This window comes from Phocoena sinus, chromosome 1 (assembly GCF_008692025.1).
Source record: "Phocoena sinus isolate mPhoSin1 chromosome 1, mPhoSin1.pri, whole genome shotgun sequence".
In the NCBI taxonomy this organism is placed as follows: Eukaryota; Metazoa; Chordata; class Mammalia; order Artiodactyla; family Phocoenidae; genus Phocoena; species Phocoena sinus.
The window spans coordinates 19,550,521-19,571,891 of NC_045763.1; the positions used below are offsets into that span (position 1 = coordinate 19,550,521).

Sequence of the window (21,371 nt, forward strand, 5' to 3'; positions counted from 1 at the left end):
ATGGGCTCTCACCAAGGCTGCTTCACGTCCCCTGCCTATGCCCCCTTCCCAACTCAGAGCCTGGGGGATGAGCTGGAACAGGTGCTTCGCCTGTTCTGTTGACTTGTGAAAAGTCATGGGCCGCCTGCGAAGGGAGAAGGGATGGTGGCACCTTGAAGACCTGCTATTCCTCTGGGGTTCCAGCCACACATGGGAGAGCCCTCGCCAGCTGTATTTACCCAGGGTGGTCTCTGTGGCCCTTCCGGATGGAGCCGGATGCAGGGAGGCCAAGGCGCTGGGGAATCTCCACAGCAGTGCGGTCAGTCCTGCTGCTGTCCCCAGGCCCGGCCCCATTCCTCCCTGGCCGTGGCGGGAGGACTCCCATCCTCTCCCACCCCCATGCATACAGCTCTAAGAAGTCTGGCATTGAGATCCTTCAACACATCTCAGAGTTATATTATTGTAACAAATCAGTCAAATTCCATTTTACCTGTTAATAGTATAGAAGACAGTTTACTGTACATGGAAGTTGTGCATTAAAAACAAACACACCAAGCAAATTATAGTGCAAAGCAGTTTCCATTCCTCCCCACCTTCTTCCAGCCCTGGTCGGTTTTACGGAAGATATGAGTATAGCAGGTATTAACTCCTCAGCATGACAGTATGTCACAACGTATCCGCACCCACCACCAAGAGGCTTACAGTAATATGGTGCCCAAACCCTTTGTTTCCTTGTGCTTTCTAAATCAGTGTGTTTGCCTAGTACAACTTCAAAGCAGCCTTGTAAATAAGGACCCATTTTTACCAGCCCCAAGCTGTCTGTACCCACTATGGGCCTTAAAAGACTCAGCACGGCTGCCATCACTTTGAGTCAGGGAGTTTTGGGGAGCGGGTCGATTTATTTCCTGTCCCTGCCCCCACCGAGGCTTGGATGTCAGGAAGGGGTAGTATCTGGGGAGGGGCTACAAAGTGCTGGGCACTGGGAACCCAAGGGTGCCTCCCACTGGGGCCTGGGGCCAGTCTACAACCAAAGAGAATAGGAGAGGAGGAGACACGAGGGCAATGGATTTGTAGCTGCTTCCTGAGAAGGGGTGGAGATATCCCCCCCCCCCCCCCCCCCCGGCTGAAGGGAGTCAGCAGGATACCCCCAGCAGCTATTTTGAAGAGATAAAGCAGGGGGACTACTTTTTCCAGTGAGGGCAGGACAAGAGAGCTGTAGCTCCTAACCTGAGTGTGCATCCCATGTGCCTATCTGGCGGTTGTCACAGGTGCGGTGGCAGGCAGGTCACGTGCTATTACAGAGACAACCGCTAAGGAGCATTTTGTAGGGGAGATTTCCACACCCACAGAGGATGGGGCTGAAACGACGGCTAAAAGCCACACGCTGCCCAGTGCTTATGAGTTTTGTCCTTTTCCACTTAAGCCTTTCGAGAACTAAAAAATCAGACATGGGTTTTTTATGCCTTTCTAGAACGAAAAAATACTTGGACATGCTTAAAACCCTTGGGCAAGGCCTGCTTTCCCATTTGTAAACTGTAATACTTCCCCTGTGAGCAGAGCAGGGGCTGAGCTGGGGCCGCCAAGCCCTTCCCAGCTCTTGTGTTCTGCCATCATGCAGCCACCGTACTCCCCCACATCCCTCCCACCTCTACCGGGACACCCACACGTCCTCTCGGACAAATGCCCGAGAGCCACAGACTTGAGATTCCAGCATCTCACCAGTGCTCCCTTTGTTCTGCACCAGGTTGGCCTTTGGTGCAAGCTGGTGGGATGCTGCTGAAGGACTGTGACCTCTTGAGGAGGTTTTGGGATCCTAACAATTCCACACTCTCAGAGGGGGAGGGGTATCGTTCACTATCATGGGGGCTTTTTCCGTAAGAGATCGTGTGTCTGAAAATGTTTGACAAGCTTCTTTCTCTAAAATCAGCTTTAAAAACTGGTTTTTTGTTCAAGACTGCTTTGGAAGCAGACTGGTTAAAGACGGGGAGTTGTGTGTCAGAGATTGGAAGGTTTGGCTGGGTCTTCCCACGAGGCTGCACAGCTTGGCTGTGCACAGCTTGGCTGGACCTAGGTGGGCCAGGGATGCTGACATCTCACCCCATGACCCTTACCCCAAGGCTTTCTGGTAGGACCTGTCTGGTCCTGGTGCTCTCTCCAAAAATGGCAATTTTGAGACCAGCCTAGGGGGAAAGGGACCCTTCCCAGCCCCCACTGAGAGAACAGAGGGCGAATGCCTTAGACTGGTAAAGTGCATGGAAGACCTGTCCGCAGGTGTCTTTCCTGGTTTTAGGGGCCTGTTGCCGCAGGCCAGTCTGCTCTGGGGCCTGGGACCCACGGACGGCTGGGATTGGGGTCGGGGCCCTTAGCTGCCAGGAGTTGTAGGGAAACAGAGCCGGGGGGCGGGCCTGGGGGTATCCTCATTCCATCTCTGCTAGCGATTCCCTGGGGCCTCTGGAGGGGTTCCTTCCCCATCCAAACCATAAGTGAGCCCCTCTCAGGCTGGGGGACCTTCCAGTTGTGACTCAACTTGTATAAATGCAGAGGGAGGGCTGGCCCACAGGGTGCGGGGTCTCTGAGGAAGGCAAGGGTGGGGAGATCTTTCTAGGGTCCCGAGGATAAGAGGCCAAACCATGTGGGCAAAATGCCGTCTCGCTCTAGAACAGAGATGGTCTCTGTCCCAGGAGGCCTGGGCCCCGTGACAGCAGTGGGCATAGCTGGGGACAGCCAGGTCATTCCAGGGGAGGTGGCGGGAGGAGGCTACTTCTCCCACGGGGACGTGGGATGAGATGAGTAGGATCTGGGCTGGGGGTGGGGTCCTGGGGGAGGTCCCGACCCCTCTGTACAAAGACGTGGCTGGACCAGATGCTCTCAGAGCCAGCTACCAGCTCTGGGCCCCAGGACCATGGACCCTGGGCCCACAGCTGCCGTGAAGCGTTAAGTCCCATGAGTGCCCTGAGCCTTGGAGCTGGGCCCGCCACTTGTCTGGAAGGTTCTTGGGGTCCCCGCCACCAGCGGGAGCAGTCCACTTGGACCCGGGCGGTCAGTAGGGCCGCCACACGGCCTCGTCCATGCGGCCGGGCGTGCTCAGCGCGGTAGGCGAGTTGCTGTGGCTGCCATCGGCCTCCACGCCGTCGCTCTGGCTACCCAGGCTGGGGTTCATGAGGTTGCCGGTGGCGACAGAGGCGGCGCTGCTGGGGCAGGAGGCCAGCATGCGGGTGGGCGAGCGGTCGCCAGCGCTGCTGCTGCCGGCCACCATGGAGAACTGGTAGGAGCCGGAGGATGCGCCGTAGTAGAGGTGGTAGGGGGAAGGGCTGGCCTGGAAGGGCCCGCTCTGGTTCTGCGGGGCCCCCGGGTAGGGCGGCGGGAGGTAGGTGTGGTGGAAGCGGCCGGTGGCCGGCATGCTGGCCACGCCGAGGCTGCCGATGCTCGTGCCCGAGGGTGTGGCGCTGTAGGGGAAGGCGGCCGACATGGCCCCTGGGTAATGCATCCGGGGGTCGGGGAAGCGGCTCTCCGGGAGGGTCGGCAGCGCTGCGAAGGAGCGGTCAAACTGGCGGGGGTCGGAGAAAGGGTTCAGGTCGGAGGTGCCTGGGGGACAGCAAGGAGGATGGTCAGTCACTGCCCGACACCACCCCGGCGGCCTTTCTTCAAGAATGACCTCGGGCTCTGGTTTACAGGCCCATCCAGGGGGATCCCTGGTGCTACATGTGGCTCTGCTCCCACCGCCCTGAGCTGCTCGGGGGGCTGGAGCCTGCTGATTCCCGATCCGGCCCCACCTGGGAAGCAGGTGCGAGCAGGGGTCTGGGCTGTGGGTGGCCCCGGGCGCTGCCGGGGCAGGCAGAGGAGGGGGAGGGCTTTTCTCTCCTCCCGGCATCCTCTTCCCAGCCTAGCCGTGCAGAGGCCTGTCAGAGGGGCAGGTGGGCTCCCCGCTGGGCTGTGGGCGCGTGGGGAGCCAAGGGCGGGGCCAGCACAGGCCGCCCAACAGCCTGGCCCGGCAGGTTCGCCCTCTCTCTCTCGCTCTCGGTAAAGAGGGTCTCCAACGGTCCCGTGAGATTGGGAGTCAGGCCCTGCTCTCGCAGACGAGGAACCAGGCAGAGAGAGAAAGATGGCTTCTCCTCATGCTGCACAGAAAGGACTGGAACTCATCACGAGGCCTCTGCTTTCTGCTCCCGCTGGGGGTACGTGCGCCTGCGCCTGCACCTCTCCTGCCCAGGTGGGGCTCAGTTAGGTTATGGGAGCTTCCGCCTGTGCTGTGGCAGCTGGGTCCACGGCAGCTCTGTCCATCCCCCACCGCCCCCCACCGCGGCCTCAGCCTGGGCCTGTGTCTCCAGGGCTGCCCTGCAGGCTGGAGCTGACTGGTGGCCAGACAAGGATCAGATGCCCCCCTCACCCACCTCCACAGCAAAGCGAGACAGACGGCAGCCAGAGGGGCTTGGTGGCCTGGACCCTGCCCTTGTCACAGAGAGACCCAGTGTCCAGCCCAGGCCCCACCCTGGCTCCCCCAGGAGTTGGCTCCAAGACAAAAGTATCCCAGCCTCTGCCCCATACTTTTGTAATCACAGACCCCCTCAAACCTCAATACTCAAAGGGGCTTCTGGATTGAGTCTAAACCCCTTGGTAGGAAGACTGAAACTCAGAGAGGGTGAGGCACTTGCCTAAGTGTCACACAGCACATTGGACCTACACAGAATCCTAGGACTCTCCGTTGCGAGTTCCGACACGTGCCTGAAGGGTAACTGTCCCATCTCTGAGGCAGCACAGACTGAAGGTTAACTGTGTGGTCTCTGAGGTTGGATACTTATCTTAGTTCCGACACTTACTAGCTGTGTGTCCTTGGGCAAGTCACTAAACCTCTCTGTGCATCAAGTTGTCCCACATGAAAAATGGAGACAATAACAGTTCCTAGGGATTAAATTAGTTAATACATGTAAAGTGCCAACACTGGGCACACAGCAGGGGCCTGATGAGGGTTTGTGCTGCCACTGCAGCTGTGACACCTCCTGTTCTGGGCGCTCAGGAGAACCGGCTCATTCAGGGCCCTGCAAAGATGAGCCCCTGACCCTGGGCCTTCCTTGTACCCTGGCCAAAGGGGTGACTCTGGGCAGCAGTGGGGAGGTAGATGAGCCCCCAGCAGCAGTCTAAAGTCTGTCTGTTCCCAAGCCCTCTGTCCACCAAAGACTAGGGGCCAGAGAGGGCTCAGGAAGAGGCCAGCCTCTGCCCCTGGCCAGCTCCAGGTGTGCACTGCCTGCCGTGCCTGAGGCGTGGCTGAGGCTAGAGCTGCAGGTGCCCTCAGGCCTCACTTCCCCAGATCTGCTTGAGGTGCTGTGCGACCTCAGATAAGACTTGTAACTTCTCTGGACTTTGGGGTCTTCCCAGCTCAGCTGGGGTGGTGTTTCCTCAGCAGCAGGCTCTGGTCCCGGATGTGGATGATACGGGATGAGGCTCCGGGCTCCAGGTGGGGAGATGTGGGGGCTAGGGGCCGGGAGACGGGGGCCTTCTGGCACATCTGGACCCTCCCTAACAGATTTCTTGGCTGGTCAGTGCTGCCCTGAGGCCTAGGGGGTCGGAGGAGCCTGGCTCCTGCCCTCATCTCTGAACCCCAGGGGAGGAGCCTTGTTGGCAGTGCCTGGCACCCCAAGCACAGCCAAGCATGAGGCTAACACCTTGCCCTGAGCCCAGGGGAGCGAGCGCTGCCGCCTGACAGGAACCCCTTTTGCAAAACAAAGGGAGCCCAAACGGGGAGCCCAGGATGCAATGGCAGGGCTATAGCCGGGCCTCCGTGCCAGGTGGGCCTGGGTGCGTGTGGCCCTCGGGGGTCATGTGGGCTGCGGGCAGGCCTGCCCGGCCCTCTCACCGTCCTCTCCTGCCTCCCTCCCCGGGTGGGGGGAGCGTCTGCCCTCAGCACCCCCTCAGCTCCTGCCCCCAGCCCCACCCCCTCCAGCCCAGTAGCCCCAAGAAACCCGAGCTGGCCAGACCTCTGTCGAGCAGCCAATCCCAACACTGGGAGGAAATGTTTATTTTCTTCTCCAAATTGCCCCAGCTGCTGTGTGGTGGCTGAATGAGGCCTTTGAGCTGTGAGAAGCCCCCATTGTGGGCGGTCACAGCCAGGGGGCTGGGGGCTGGGGTACGGAGGGGTTGGGGCCTCGGCACTGCTTGCCAGTCACCAAAGCTGGGGGGTCAAAGCTATTAACCGGAACCAAGAGAAGTGGTGGTGGGGTATCCTGAGGGGGACCCCCAGGATGGAGTCTGAAAGTAGAGGCTTGTCCCACCAGGAGGGGAGGGCCAGTGAGAGGGACTCCCCAAGCCTGGCCCTGCCAACGCCCCTGTGACAGATACCTCCTTCTTCCCACTTTACAGATGAGAAAACTGAGGCCAGTGCCTGGCAGAGCCCGAATTCCTAGCCACGTCCACCTGACTGCAAAGTTCACGTTCCTTCCTTGGTCTTGGTTGTCAAAAGCCCTTCCTCTCACTCCAAAGGGGACAGGCCTGAGGACGGGGAGGCCTGGCTGGTGTGAAGGGCCACAGAGGCTGCCTGACGTCCAATGCTGTGGGTGGCTAGCAAGCACCCTGCCTCAGGATACAGCAGAAGGGGAAGGACTGGGTCAGCCACTATCCCACACAGGCCCGACCTCCTCTCCTCCCAGCCTCGGGGGAGGCAGGGGCTCTGCCTGTGGCTGGGCTAGGCCTGGCCCTCTGGGGCTGGACAGAGGGCGGGTAGGCCTGCCTCAGGCTCCAGCAGGTGCTGGTTCCCAAGCCACGTCCACACAAGTGGAAAGAGAGGTGGGTTCTCCTTCCATGGGAGCTGCTGGACAGGACGCCACTGTTAGCCCCCACCTGCTGGGTTCCAGGGCCCCCTGGCTGGGCCCCAGCTCTGCCCATGTCAGGGAAAGGCCTGGAGTGTTAGATCACTGTACCTGCGCAAAGGCTGGCCTGCCGGGAAGGGGAGCGCGGACAGCTTCTGGGCAGGGGTGGGCATGAGCCCAGAGGACATCTTACTGCCTCTTGAGCTCAGACCCCTCCACCCTGCAGCCCCCCTGGCTCAAGAGTTGCTGAGTGTTTCAAACTCGACAGCCCGTGGCTAAGAGCCTGGACCTGGGGCCTCTCCCCACCTTGGGGGCTCAGCAGGGCCAAGGCCCAGCTTCCCAGGCCAGAAGGGAGGTACCGTCTCTTCACACCACGGGGCTGCATCAAGTCCCCCTGCCATGGCATTGTGCCTGGCACACGTGGCCAGGGCTGGGGGCAGGGCCTCCCTTAATGGAGAGACCCAGTAGGGACTCCCTTGCTTGTGCCCTCAGAAGTACAGGAAGTTCCTGGGGGCAGGTGCTGTGGACACTTTGAACCTGGTCACTGATGCGCTGTGTGACCCAAGAGTGGCCCTTAACCTCTTAAGCCTCAATTCACTCGTCTGTCAAATGGGTTCTAACCAGGGCCTGGAGGACCAAGAAAGAACAGACACCCACGGCGCATGACGGCAGCAGCCAGCCCTCCCGGCCGCGTCCAGCACTGCTGCCGAGCACTCTCCATCCCTGCCTGGCCTGCGGGTCAGCTGTGCACTCAGCCTCCTGCACCCCAACCCACTGGCCAAGAGAACCTAGACAGCAGGGTAGATATTCACGATTTGACCACCTACTGAGCACCTGCTACGTGCCAGGCCCTGTACACCTGGACGGCCTGCCCGAGACTTAGGCTCACACGTGCCTGCCGTGTCCATCTGGCCAAGGGGTAAAGACTCCATCCTGGGCCTCCGCCCAGAGGCCTCCCTCCTCCTTCCTGTTTGGGAAGAGTCTCTGGGCCAGGTGGGGACCTTTCTCAGGAGATGCTCTCTCTCTCTCCAGGGACAAATTCACTTCACAGTTTACGAAGTCTGAGTGCAGTAACGTCATTTGAATGTCACCCGAGGCCCAGGCAGAGGCATCCACCACCACCCCGCTTTCAGATGAGAAAGCCGAGGCCTGGGGGAATGTGGTGTCCTTGGCAGACGTGTCTGTCTCAGGCTCCTGGGGCGAGGCCTGCTCAGCTTTAACGGGTGCACTGGGGGACTAATACCCATTTCCCGCCGGGCACAGGGAGCCCCGGGAGGGCAGGGACTGTGCCTGTCTATCCATCCCTGGGGCCAGGCACCACGACGGCACAGGGTGAGCGGCAATAAATGTTTGCGGAATGAAGGAAGGAAGGGCTGAGCCCAGGACCGGGCAGAGCAGGCCCTCAGAGCAGGCCGCGTTCCTTTATAACAAACACCAGGGTGGTGCAGCCAGCGACCCTGGGATGAGCTTTTGGTCTGGAGCAGAGAGACCACTTCCAGGCCGCCGTCCCCTTCTCCCACCGCAGCCCCCACCTCCCTGCGCCGTACCTTGGATGGGGGTCTGGGCCTGGCTGCTGAAGTGGCTGGCGGTGCTGAGTGAGCCTCGGGGGCTGGGCGTGCTCGGCGTGACCCGCATGCGCAGGCGCTCCAGGTCCCCGAAGCGGTCGGGGAACGCCTTGGTCTGGTCCTCCAGCTTCTGTCGATGCCCTGCAGAGCATGGGAGCCCGTGAGAAGCTGGTCCCCGTGAGTCTCGGGGGGCAGAAATGCCTTGCTCTGCTGGGAAGTTCTCCCTGAGGTCTACCCTTAGGCCTCTGTAGGGAGAACCCAAAGGCCACTACCGATGTCTCTTCTGAACAGAGAATGGTCAGTACGTGCTGCCCTGGGGCTGCCATCATCTCACTCCTACCTTCTTATGCCACAGGTGAGGCTCAAAGAGGTTCCAGGCCACAGAGCCAGTAAGTTGTGGAGTCAAGATTTGAACTCAGGGTTCAAATCAAAGCCTGCGACCTACACCTCTACGCTACGCTTTTGGGCAGAAGGGGAATCTGAGGCAACAGGCACGGGAAAGGGGCTTAAGCAGGCTTCCCTGGGAGGCAGGGAGAGAACCCAGGGATGCTGCCACTGTCTGCCCCCCAGCATCCATCCTGCCTGCCGTTCACATCTGCAAGAGGAATGGGAGATGGCCCCAGAATGGGAATGCTGGCTCCTCCAGCCCAGAGCTACCCTGGGACCCCCAGCACATGCCTTCTCCCCTCTGGGTCTCAGACAGGAGAGGAAATTCACCACGATGCTGGGAAGTGGAGTGGGGCGCTGTGTGAGGGGCTGGACTCCCATCTCTGTCCCGAAGCTGGGAACAGGGGACCAGTGCACCTGCCTTGGGCATCACACTTGGAGAAGCCGCCAGCATTTCCCAGTATCCCTCTGCCACGGCCCCCAGCCTCGTCAAGATGGCCATGCCCCTGCCTTCAAGCAGCCAGCCGAGGCCACCCTCAAGGCTTCTCGAATGACATCAGGCTTGCAGGGACCACCACCTCTCTCTCTCTCTCTCTCTCTCTCTCTCTCTCTCTCTCTCACACACACACACACACACACACACACACACACACACACACACACAAACACACCACTTTTTCAATTACTCATTTTACATTTCACAAGCAAAATATGAATAGCTACAAAAATAAAAGCATTACAGGTAAGGCTAATGGCCCCTCTGACCCACCCTAAATCCCTGCCCAGAAGTCCCCACATGATCAATTCGGAGGTCTTTCTTTCCAGCCGTTTTTTGGTTTCACGTGCATGCAAAACGCAGAGCAAGTTTCTCACAGAACTTTCTTGAATGGTCTCAGCCTGGCTGTATCATTCTCTAACCTGCTCTTTCAGTAGCACACCTGGGGGGCCACCTCAGTTTCCTTACCTGATAGATGGAGAGAGTAACCCAGCCCCAGAGAAACAACAGAGTTTCCGCAAAACCTCGGGAGCCCACCCCAGGGCACAGTGAGGGGCAACAGGTGGGGGCGGGACGGCCTCACTAAGCCTGTGGGTGTCCCTCGTTCCTGCTCGTCACATCCCCTGGAGGCCGCAGTCCCCTCAGCCATTCCTCTCAGATGGACACTTAGCTCGCTTCCAAATGATCCCCCTGCATGCAGGACTCCCAGGAATATCTCTGTTCACACACCTCCTTGTGTCGGGGGATTTCTCCAGGGCAGACACTCTGTTATAACAGACTCCTCACTGAGAGGACCGGACATTCCTGGGCTCTCCTGATCAGCCTGTCAGCCGAGGTTGGCCCATTCGGCTCCACCTGACCCTGAGGGAGGAGGCCAGGCAGACAGGTGGGCCTGGTCCTCTTTTTACAGACAAGGGAACTGCAGTTCAGAGAGGTGAAGAGGCTTGCCCGAGGTCACACAGCAAGGAAAGAGGGAGGATGTCTTAGACTTGGGATCCTTGGTAAAGAAGTGTGGGGAGGGGCTAAGGGAGAGGGGAAGGCTTGCCTGAGTCCTGGGGTCTTCAGTGACACGAGGAATCTTCTAGATTGACAGAGAAAAAAGAAGGAGAGAGGGGTAGCGGGAGGTAAAACAAAACTCCTCACCATGCTTGCTGAGGCTTGGAAAATGGTGTCCTAGGGGCCTGGAAGGTGTGAGATGACTCTTAACTGCCATTGGGAGTGAGGGGACAGAGGTGGGGACTTCAGAATGGGCCTGACTTCTGATTTTCAAAAGGGGGATGCAATGCATCTGGTACCCACAGGCCCCGAGTCTCGCTACACACCCCTGTCACAAGCTCAAACAGGCATGTGAGAGCCCTTAGAAATGGAACAGGTTGTCCCGGGAGCCTCAATGGGCTCAGCAAGCCACCAAGAACCAGGGACCCACTTTCTCCTCCTCCGAGGCCCCAGGCCCGAGCCCATGGGACACTCAACAGCCAAGATGAGACCACCTGGCTCCCAGCCGGGCCCCCCACTGCTGCCTCCCAGGACCCTTGGCAACAGGAAAAACGTGGGCTGGGGGTAGTTTGGTTGGAGCTGGGGCCACCAGGCTAGATGGCTATGGGGGCTGGGCAAGTCACATAAATGAGGCACATGGGATGGGTAGGGCCTGGGGCAGACTGGAGGGGGTGGGCCTCGTAGAAGGGGCAGTTGCCATCCAGTCCAGCTGACTGGTGCCCCGGTGGGGGTGGACCCAGTGTTGCCAGAGCTTCCAGTTTACCGGAAGCCATAAACCTGCTTTTATGTGAAACCTCCCGTATTCCATGTGTTGGCAATTCAAATACTGAAAACAACAACAAAATAACTCGACCGCTTTGTAGAACATGTCCTGTTCAGGGGCTGCCAGTTTACATCCTCCAAGTTTGGGATTTCATTTGCTGGTTGGTTGTCTAACCTTAGCCATCGAGGACTGGCTCACGGATACCCCTCAGGACGTGGTCTCTAGGGAAGTGCCGGACGGCCTGGCCTCAGTCCTGATCGGCCTTGGAGGAAACGCTGTTGCCCTTGCTGTGGAGGCCACTGAAAATGGCAAGGCAGTGTGGATGAGCTGGGGCATGAATGAAGTCAGAACCATCTCAACAGGCAGGAAGCCGGCTGGATAGATCTGGAGACCGCAGACTGACCTGACAGCAGCTCAGGTGCAGGGGATCTGGGTGTCTTAGTCAACCACAAGCTTGAAGTGAGCCAGCGGGGTTACACGAAAGCTGGTTGTTGTTATGGCCACTGGCTAATAAAGTCCCGTTTCTGAGTCACACTGTGCACTGTGTGTCTAGAGACACTCCCGGGGGCCAGTGGAAGGAGGGAGGGGTTCGCAGCCAGCCTGGGTCCGAGGATGGGCTCTGCCGCCTGGTGGCCTCACCCCTTTCCCCCACCCACCCCAAGCCACGGTGTCTGCATCGTGGTGCCCTCACAGGTCGTGTTGCTGGCCAAATCAGGTGACCGGACGCCCTCCACCCACCTGGGGCCCCACCATCTGCACGGTCACTTCTACCCCAGCCTGTGCCAAGGGACGCAGGATTATCACCCCCCACATCGAGACCAGGACACGGAGGCCAGGATGGTAAGTCCTATCCGGGACACAAAGCCAGGACAGCACCCAGACCCCGACTCCAAGTCCAGTGCTCTTTCTCCTGACACTTCCCTTTCGGTCCCATTGTACAGATGGGGCCACTGAGGCTTCAAGATGAGCCCTACACTAAGCGGTTGGTCTGGGATATAAATCAGGTAATGTGGTCCCAGAGCCCACGCTCCTGCTACATGCTGCTCTGCCTTCACGCAGGGCAGACTTCCTGGACAGGGAGGAGTTTTAACAGCACTTGGGGAACTGCTTCCTTGTTGCTGTGGAATGCTGGAGCCACGGCCCAGGAGGGGCAAAGAGGAGCTGAGGTGGCTCCACGTGGCCAGGGCGCCACAGAGTCTCAGAGCCACGGGGCCTGGGCCTTCACACTGGGAGAAGAACGGAACTCCCTGTGCCCGAGGAAAGAAGATGTGCCTTCAGAATAGACCTCTTTCATTCGGCTGCCCACAGTGAGAGCTGGGTGGGGAGCCCTGGCCCAGCTCACTAGGTCACGAGGGGCCCAGCTCTTTCATGCTGGGACTCAGTTTCCCATCTGCACACACTGCTCACTGAGGCCCCTCTAGCTTTGAAAGTCCCTGACTTAAGACTGCAAGACTCAGCCACTGGCCAGGATGAGGCCCCCCACGGGCACCCCCATCACTGCCTCCTGCAGCTGCTGCTCCCAGGGTTTCTCTAGTATTTATTCTCTGCCTCTTCCAGGAAGCCCCCTTCTCCCAGCACCTCTGCAGGCTAAGAGCAGTAGCTAGCAGGAACGGAAAGAAAAACAGTGGCCGACACTTACTCAGTGCTTCCTCCACTCCACTGTCTAAGCAGTTGACACGTTCTGCCTTGTTTCACCTGCATTATCCCCATGAGGGGGTCTACCACTGTCCCTAGTTCACAGGTGAGAAAACTGAGGCTCAGTGAAGGTCAGGGACACGCTCGAGGTCACATAGAGGCACCTGGCCACCTTGTCTTCCCGGAGCCCATCTTGTAGGAAAGGAGCCTGGGTTTGGAAACTCAGGGGCTCCAAACAATGGGTGTTAGGACCCAGCCCAGGCCCAGGGCCCAGAGCAGGTGCAGGATTGCAGGCCTGGAAAGTAGAAGATGAGAGGGTCTCAGTGGACTCCACCAGGAGCCCTGCCCTGCTCGGAAGCTCAGCGCTGAGCGTCCAACCCTCTAATCACACCCTGCTCTAACCCACCAAGTCCCTCTGCTCCTCTGGGCCTCAGTTTCCACAGCTGTCAAGTGGTTATCATAGTGTCTAACCCCTGAGTTGAGGATGAGCTGGAGAACAGGCCCCAAGTGTTTCAAGGTAGAGCACTTTGTGCAGAGGAGGGGGACTGCCTGGGGACGGCCCCACCTTGGCCCTCTGGACCTCGCTTGGGCTGCCTGTCCGCCTGCGGCGCCTGGGCTCAACTCACTGACAGCCCGTGGGACGGCACCTGCTCCGATCCTCACTTATGACCCTCCAGGACCCAGCGGCCCAGGCCTGTCCCAGGCAGCTCTTACCCGCTGGGCCACAGCTGTGTCACCTGTGAAGTGGAGCTCACACTCTAACTCCTGAGTCTGGGGACAGGCCGGGAGAATTAAACAGCCCACCTGGCCTTGGCACTCAAGGAAGGCACTCTGGGTTTACAACCCCTCCTCAATGGATCTGGACAGTGGGAGGGCCCAGCCTCGCAGGTGTGTGAGAAGGATAAAAGTTGGGGGAGGAACACTGGGGCCCAGCCAGGTGGGTGACTCACCCGGCATCTCTCAGCACCGGGTCCCCACACCTGCCAGGTACCTGGTGCTTCAGGGGGAAACCCAGGGGCCATCAGGGCCACGCCCTTGCCTTCACACTGGCCTGACACAAGCCCCCGTGACAAGAGTGGCAACCGCTTGAGCAGGCATCTACGACGTGCCAAGCACTGTGCCAGGCGGGCCACGCGTGTCGTCTACGAGGGCCACGATCCTCTGAGAGGCCGCTATCATCACAACCATTTTACAGATGGGAAAGTGGAGGCACATGGTCAAGGTCAAACCTGGACTGCTCAGCGTGTTGCATGGAGCTCAGCTGCTAAGGTCTTGACTTCCCAAGACCTCCAAGAGAGCAGAGCTGGGTTCCTTGGCAGTGAGGCCCGACTGGCAGGAGGCCAGCTCAGTGTCCTGCCGCGGTGGGGTGAGGGGGGCAGGAGGCCAACGGGAGCAGGGAGCGGGGAGAAGCAGAGCTGGGCGGGGCCCCAGGAGCAGCGTGGTCTGCAGGCAACAATGTGGGCCCCAGCCATGGGGCCCTTCTCCCATCTGAAGCCACTTGGCCACCTCCTTGGCTGCCCGGCCACATCCCATACACAGCAGCCACTGTCTGTCCAGCCGTGGGGTGGGGCACCCGGGCCCAAGGCCCGCTCTGCGGCCTGTCAGGAGATTTACCCCTGGTTCCTAACAGCCGAGCAGAGTCGTAGGTGGGGGCTGAGCCCCAGGTGGTCTGCCATGAATTGGCCCCCCGTGAGCAGATGAAAGCCAGTCGGTGGCTAGGCAAGGAACCGGGCGGGTGGGGGGCCAGCGGCTCTCCCAGGGGCACAACTGGGGCTTCCAGTGGCCTGGGGTTGATTAGGGGAACCGGGGAGGTCCAAGGTTAACCCCTTCCCTCCTGCTGGGTGCACTCCCCCTAGGGCCGTGGGGTCCTGGGAGCCAGGGGCCAGGAGCAGTTGCCTTTCCTCAAGCTGGGCATCCCTCCAATCCCACCTGGAGCTGAGGACAGAACTGTGGCAACTTTAGGACGGCCACAGTCCTAAAGTTGCAGGCTCAGGGTCACTTTTCCTGCCCACGTCGTCTCCCGCCCCCAGCAGCCCCAGTGGCTGTCTGCTCACCTCCTTCAGGCCTCTGCTCAAATGTCACCTCTTCAGGAGGCCTCCCCTGTCCCCCTCCCACTGTGGGTCCCAGCCCTGCACTCTCCACCACTCCCCCCCGCCCCCCAGCTTAGATTTTCTTTGCAGGACTTCTCACTACCTGAAATTAAACTAGCTAATCATCTGTTTACCTTGTTTATTTATTCAACAAATATTTACTGAGCACCTAATAAGTGCTCACGTCTGTGTTCCAGGGTCTACATCAATGTCTGGCAAAGCAAAGAACCCCCACCCCATGGAGCATATATAGTAGTCAGGGGAGATGGAAAATACGTGAAATAAATGAGTGAACTATATAGCATCTTAGGAGGTGATAAGTAAAATGAAAGCCGGGAAGTGTAAGGGCGAGAGGGGGATGCCTGTGTGTTTGATTAAAACTGCGTGGTCAGGGGAGGGCTCACTGAGAAGTGTGAGTAAAGACTTCAAGGTGGGAAGCAGCGAGCCACACGTCTGGGGTTGTTGGGGGAGGCGTGTCCCGGGTAGAGGGAACGGCAGTGCAAAGGCCCTGAGGCAGAAGTGTGAAGCTGCCCAGTTTGAAGACTGGTCAAGAGGCCAAGGTGGCCAGAGTTGGGTAAGTGAGGAGAAGGGTGTCAGAGAGGAAGGCAAGGGGTAAAGGGCACAGATCAGGTTGGGCCTCGTGGGCCATGGTGACAACAGCATGGTTTACCATTTCTCCCCACCCCTAGTGTGTGAGACCCAAGAGGGCCAGAGCCCATCTGTTGGTTCACTGCAGTGTCCCTAGCTTCTAGAATAGTGCCTGACACGTGGTCGGTACCCAGAAAAATATTTGTTGAAACCGTCCCATGTACACTTTGGGGAAGAAAGGGCCCTCAGGCAAGATGTCAGAACAGCCCCCGGCCCATGGCCTCAGGCAGCATGGAGAACCTGTGTCCTGCCCTCTCAGCTACGGCACCTGCTAAGCCTGGGAGACAGGGTGAGCAGTTCCCACACTGCAGTCTACCCCAGGCTCGCCAGGCGCTATACTGCCTGCTGCCCCGTATATTGGATCCTGCTCCACTGCTTCTTTACCAGCCCCCGGTGACTCTGAGGGACACCAGCACCGAGAACCTCAGAAACCAAGGCCACACAGGCAGGAAGCCACCAAGCCAGCCTTCAAACCCAGCCGGCCACCTGGCTGCAGACTGGGCACGCTCTGCAGGGCAGCGGAGGGGAACGACCTGGCCACAGAACCCACAGCCGGGCCTCGGGGATCTGCAGGCGCCTCTCCCTGGCTCCCGGGACCAGCCTCTACTCCCACCCCTCCCCACGGAAGGCTCAGCCCTCACACGGAGTCGGGGGTCACAAAGCAGAAGAAAAGCCCCGAAGGGAAACCCTGTGATAATCCATCAGGGTTGTTGGGTACCTCCTGCAGGCCAGGCAGCTGTAATTCATGTAAAGCTCACGACTCCCCGGAGCAGAAGCTAAAATCATCCCCATCTTATAGATGAGTACACTGAGCTAGGAAGGCCCTTCTCAGTGGCCCTTGTTTCCCTGAGCCCCAGGCTGGAGCCCCTGGGGTGCACCGAAGCTCACCCTTGGGCGAGTGGCTTGGCCTCCTGGCCTGTCTCCTCCTGGGGTTGTCGAGCATCAATTAAGAGACTCTGGGGGGCTTCCCTGGTGGTCCAGTGGTTAAGACTCTGCGCTTCCAATGCAGGGGACGCAGGTTCTATCCCTGGTTGGGGAACTAAGATCCCACGTGCCGCGCAGCATGGCCAAAAAAAAAAGAGACCCTGCACAGGGCCTGGCACACAGGGAGTGCTTGTTGACCAGCAGCAGCTGAGCTGCCCCCTGACCACTTATAGGTGGGGAAGGAGGAAGATTTGTCCAAGGTCGCAGAGTGAAGGGCAGGTTGGGGCTGGAATCCAGGGTGCAGGTGAGACCTGCCCTGAGGGCCGGGCAGGGGGAAGAGCAAGCAGGTGCTCAGATGGGAGACTGGGAGATGTGCCACCTCCCACATCTGCTCTTTTCTATGAATGAGCCTCTGCTAAGATTTTGTTTCAAGTCACTGATCTGGCCTGTACCACCTTGCTTCTGACTCCAGCTTCTCTCCGCTCCTGATTTCTTTCCCTTCCTCTTGCTGCCTCGACCTATGCCACCCCTTCCCCTACCACCTCACCCCGAGAAGGGGCTGTCTCATGTCTGGGGGACCTCAGGAGAGACGAGCAGGCAAGGACTTGACTGGGGGCTTCCAAGGGTAGGGCTGAGCCTCCACCCTCATCCAGTGGCCTCGGCTGGGCAGGGCTGAACGTGGAGGGTTCTGAGGGATTCTAGGCATTGGCCGGTCCCTGGGTGCCTTCCCCCCAAGCTCCCAGCGCCCTCTGCTCACATGCCTCTACACAGCGGGCGCTCACTCTTTTGTGGAGTGGCTCCTAACAGCTCACCACCACGTGGAGCCCGACCGTGGCTCCCATTCACCCTGATCCTGCCCCTGAAGACGTAGAGTACGATACCCCCTCCCTCAACGGAGACTGGGTACCTCTATTACTATGGCCTGGGTTTCTCAGCAGCCACCCTGCTGCCGACCAAGAAAGGTTCACCATCGGCTAACGGTGCTAGTGGTGGGAGTACAGAGGGGATGCCAGGTACCAGGGATAAGGGAATACCACAGATACAGAGACTCACAAGGACCCTCTGCTACAGTCAGATGCTATCCACAAGCCATCACTGATCTCCAGGCCTGCAGGCTGGGTGGTATCATCCCACTTCCTGGAGGAGGCAGCTGAGGCCCACAGAGATCAGACCTTGCCCAAGGTCTCCCAGCCAGGCAAGCTGGCTCAGAATCTGCTCTCTGTACCGAGCGCTTAATGGCTCACAAGGGCTTCCCAGCCATCACCGCCTTGAGACTCTTGGGGTCACTGACCCGGTTCACAGATGACAAAACTGAGGCCAAAAGGGAGCCATGATCGTTCAGAGCCACAAAGTCCAAGGCCAGAGGCATGGACTCATCCACGTCCAATTCCAGCAGGAAGGACTCAGCAGGAATCTGGCCAGGGCAGGTGCCAGCTGGGAGGTGAGTAACTTGGGCCTGATCACCAGGTTCAGGAACCCGAGGCAGGATGGAGGAGGTGTGGCCCTGAGAGGCCTACAGGGAAACTCTTCCAGGGCCACCAGGCCCAGCTCAGAGCCTTTCCCAAGTGGCCAGGTACTGGAGTGGGCCCAGGAACTGGACAGATGGGGAGCTAGGCCTGGGTGGCCCTCACTGGTGCTGCCCTGGTACAGCAACACCCCATTCTCAGCCTCCTGCCTCAGGCCCACTTAGCCCTGGAACTGGAATTGAAGGCTGCCTCTGGGAAGACTGGCGCCTCCCTGAACCTGAGACAGTGTGACGCCCTGGTCAGGTTCTCAACATCCCTAGGGCTGGATTCTCTCCTCCCTGGAACTAGTGACCCTTTGGTTCAGGATCCCATGAGACAATAAATGTGAGAGGGTTTTCTCAACTGTAAAGGGCCACAGTTACAAAGAGAAGGACACGGCAGCTCTCAATACACCAGGCATGAGCATACCGTGAGTGGGGGCCAGTCCACACAAGAGCTCTGCTCAGAGCTCAGGGAGCAGCCAGTCCGGCGATGACCAGCTGCTTCTTTGTTTCACTCATTCATTCAGGGAACACAGGCCTCAGGCCCACTGTGGCAGCTGCCCCTCCAGTTTCCCCAGTCTGAATCTGCAAACTCTAGGTCATTTAGCAGGCAGAAGCGATGAAACACAAACTTTCTTTGATGCTAAAGTGCACGGATCAGGGCTCCCTGCACAGAATATGTGCTCAATAAATATTTGCAGAATCAAATTTGCATTCCTGATCTCAAGATGTGGGTCCTGGGGTCAGAGTGTCTGGGCTCTATGTGACTTAAGTCACATGCTAAGACTCAAAGAACGTTTCCAAGGAGGGGATCTGGCCTTGCAGTCCGAGCAGCCCCTACTTCTGATGGCTCCCTCCCTCCGCCACTGGCAGAGGAAGCTGGGGTGGAGTAGAGCAAACCTGGCCCAACCTCCACCCCCAAACACACACACACCACACACACACACACACACACACACACACACACACACCACACCATACACACCACACATACCACACATACACACACACATCACACACACACCACACACACACATCACATACACCACACACATACACACTCACACTCCACACACAATCACACACACCACACACACACACACACACACAACACACACAACACACACCCATCCTTTTCCTTTCCTTAAAGGTTGCAAATCCATACTCCCCCAGCCGGCCCCCAGTGGGCAGTCATCCCTTGGGGTACGGGGAGCCAAGGGCAGGTCAAGTTGATTCAGTCATCTCCTCTTCCCAGAATGGCTTCCTACAGCCCGGGGCTAAGCACAGGCACACAGTCGGGGCGGGGGTGTGGAGCGGAGGACTGCAATCCGCCACAGCTCCCAGGATCCAGTGCCATCTGTCTGACCTCGGCGACTGCCCTTCCCCCACTGGGCCCTCCTCCCCGACCCAGGGGACTGAGTGGCTCTGGCACTTACTTCTGGGCTCCCGGGGTCCATCCACGGTCACCTTGATGGCTCGGTGGTAGGTGGCCACTTGTGTGGGGTTGGTGAACACGGTGATGGTCAGTGTGAAACTCTTCCCTGGGGGGGAGTGGGGAATAAAGAAGAGGTTGGCACCTGGAGCTATTCACGACACCCTGAAGCCCTCATCTTCCAGAAGGAGCAGGTCTCTCTACTTTGAACCTGGGCAGAAGATAGGGTTCTGGGTAAAATTCAAGCTGCTGGGGTTGGCATTCAAGGCCCCGGGAGGTCTGGCACCAACTTTACCACGTTCCCCTGCCCCACGCTCTGGCCACCCTGGCTTGCTTCCTCCCTGCTTCTTGGCCTTCGTTTGTGCTGTTCCTTCTACCTAGAGACCCTTGAGATTTGGGGGTGGGGAGCTCAGATGAGTACATATTTTTTTTTCATGAAAATAATTAGTGATCTTTATAGAAGACTTTGAGAACACAGAACATATAAAAAAGAAGAAAACAGAATCACCCACAGTTCCACTAGCCAGAGATAAGCACTATTAACATTTGTTTGGGTGTTCTTTCCTGCAACCCTTTTTGGGCGAGTGTGTGTTTTTACATAGTTGCAATGACACTAAAATACGTATTTCCGTACCCTCTTTTTTGTTCACTTAACATCACATCATAAGCACTTATGTCATTAAAAATTCTTCATAAACTTCATTTTTAATGGCTGCAAAACATTTCAACTCATGGAAGCCTCACCTTTTACTTATCCACCTCCTTACTCTTGGGTGTTACCTTGCTGCTAATTTCTTATTGGCGTGTGCAGCTGGGGCTGAAAAAGGACTGATTTGGGAACTGCAGACATTTCATTTGTAGACACAACTGTTATTTCCAGAGCTCTGTTCTATTTTTAGATAGACATTTGGCTCCAAAGTCTCCATTCAAAATTCCTGAGAGGGGAGAAAACTTTTAAAATCATCATTTTTGTTTTACCATTTAAAATAAAACGAAAATGGCCTTCTGTTTATAAAAATCTTTGTCTACATCTCTGCTTACTTCCTTAGAATAGATTCCAAGAAGCGGTGAGTGATTTCATCACGTCAGAGGGTTGGGATGGATTGAGGAGCATTAATCTCTCCGGTGAGATGGCTCTCTGGAGAGGATTGTCGTGATTGGTGTGGGCCCGAGTCTACCGTGATGCTGTCAGCATCCTCGTGACCTCATCTATCAAGGTGGAAAGATCTCTTAAACACTCTTGACTTTGTCGCCTTTGTTCTATTACTAGTGAGACTGAAATTTTTTATATATTTACCATCTGTCCTAATCCAACACAAATCATTGCTTCATGGTCTTTCATACTTTTCTATTAAGGTTTCAATGCCTTAAGGAAAAGTCACTCTATCAAGCTTGTTAACACTTTCCTGTCCTGTTTGTGGCAGTCGGTTTCCCACTTCACTGGCCTTTACATTTCGCTTTCTGACACAAGCTGATTTGCATTTTCAGTTCTACCTCTTGCTCGTGATTTCTCCTGTCATTTTGTGTTTAGAAAGGTTACCTTCAATAAACACCATCCCCTCTACCTTTCCACATTGAATTCTTTGATTCTTCTGGGGGTTTACTGGTTGGGTTTTTCTTCAAAGGGCACCCCAATTTTCCCAGCATCTTTACTGAAGTGAGAGCCCCCTCTCCCGCCCTGTTCTCTACCAGCATCAAAGCCTCCATGCGTGTGAGGCTGGGGAGGGGTGGGGGGGGAGCTTCGCTGATCCTCAAGTCAAATTGGCCTCCTCTTGCCCTGCCTCTGAGCACCCCTATCTCTGGTCCCCAGTTACAGGCCTGGGGACTCCCCGAGGGCAGGGGCTGATGGCGCTGTGCACCTGTGTCCCCCCAGGGCTGTCCTCATCCTCCCAACACCTCTCCAGGGCAGGCAGGCCTGATTCCATATTCCCACTTCACAAGTAGGAGACGAAAGCTTGCGGGGGCGGCGGGGTGTGAGAAACAGTAGCTTAGCATGGCTGGTATTTGTTGATCGGTGATGGAGGGAAAACTCCAGCCTCAGAAAGAGGACAACCCAGCACAAAAGAAAACCAGCCAGGCTCCCGGGGCCACACCCAGGAACCCAAGGGCTTCTGAGACTGGGGGAATGTAAGGGGGTAGGGGGACAGAA

At 57.7% G+C, this 21,371-nt stretch overlaps 1 protein-coding gene across 1 annotated transcript in view; it reads right to left on the reverse strand.

Annotated features, from left to right (window-relative positions):
• Positions 1–449: 449 nt before the first annotated feature.
• Positions 450–21,371, reverse strand: part of RUNX3 (RUNX family transcription factor 3) — a 62,449-nt gene continuing 41,527 nt past the window's right edge. Inside the window, exons 4-6 of the mRNA XM_032639675.1 lie at positions 19,227–19,331; positions 8,327–8,485; positions 450–3,564 (exon numbers count right to left, since the gene is read on the reverse strand). Coding sequence (XP_032495566.1) covers positions 3,020–3,564; positions 8,327–8,485; positions 19,227–19,331 — 809 coding nt within the window. The 3' untranslated portion in view covers positions 450–3,019. The remainder of the gene's footprint in view (positions 3,565–8,326; positions 8,486–19,226; positions 19,332–21,371) is intronic.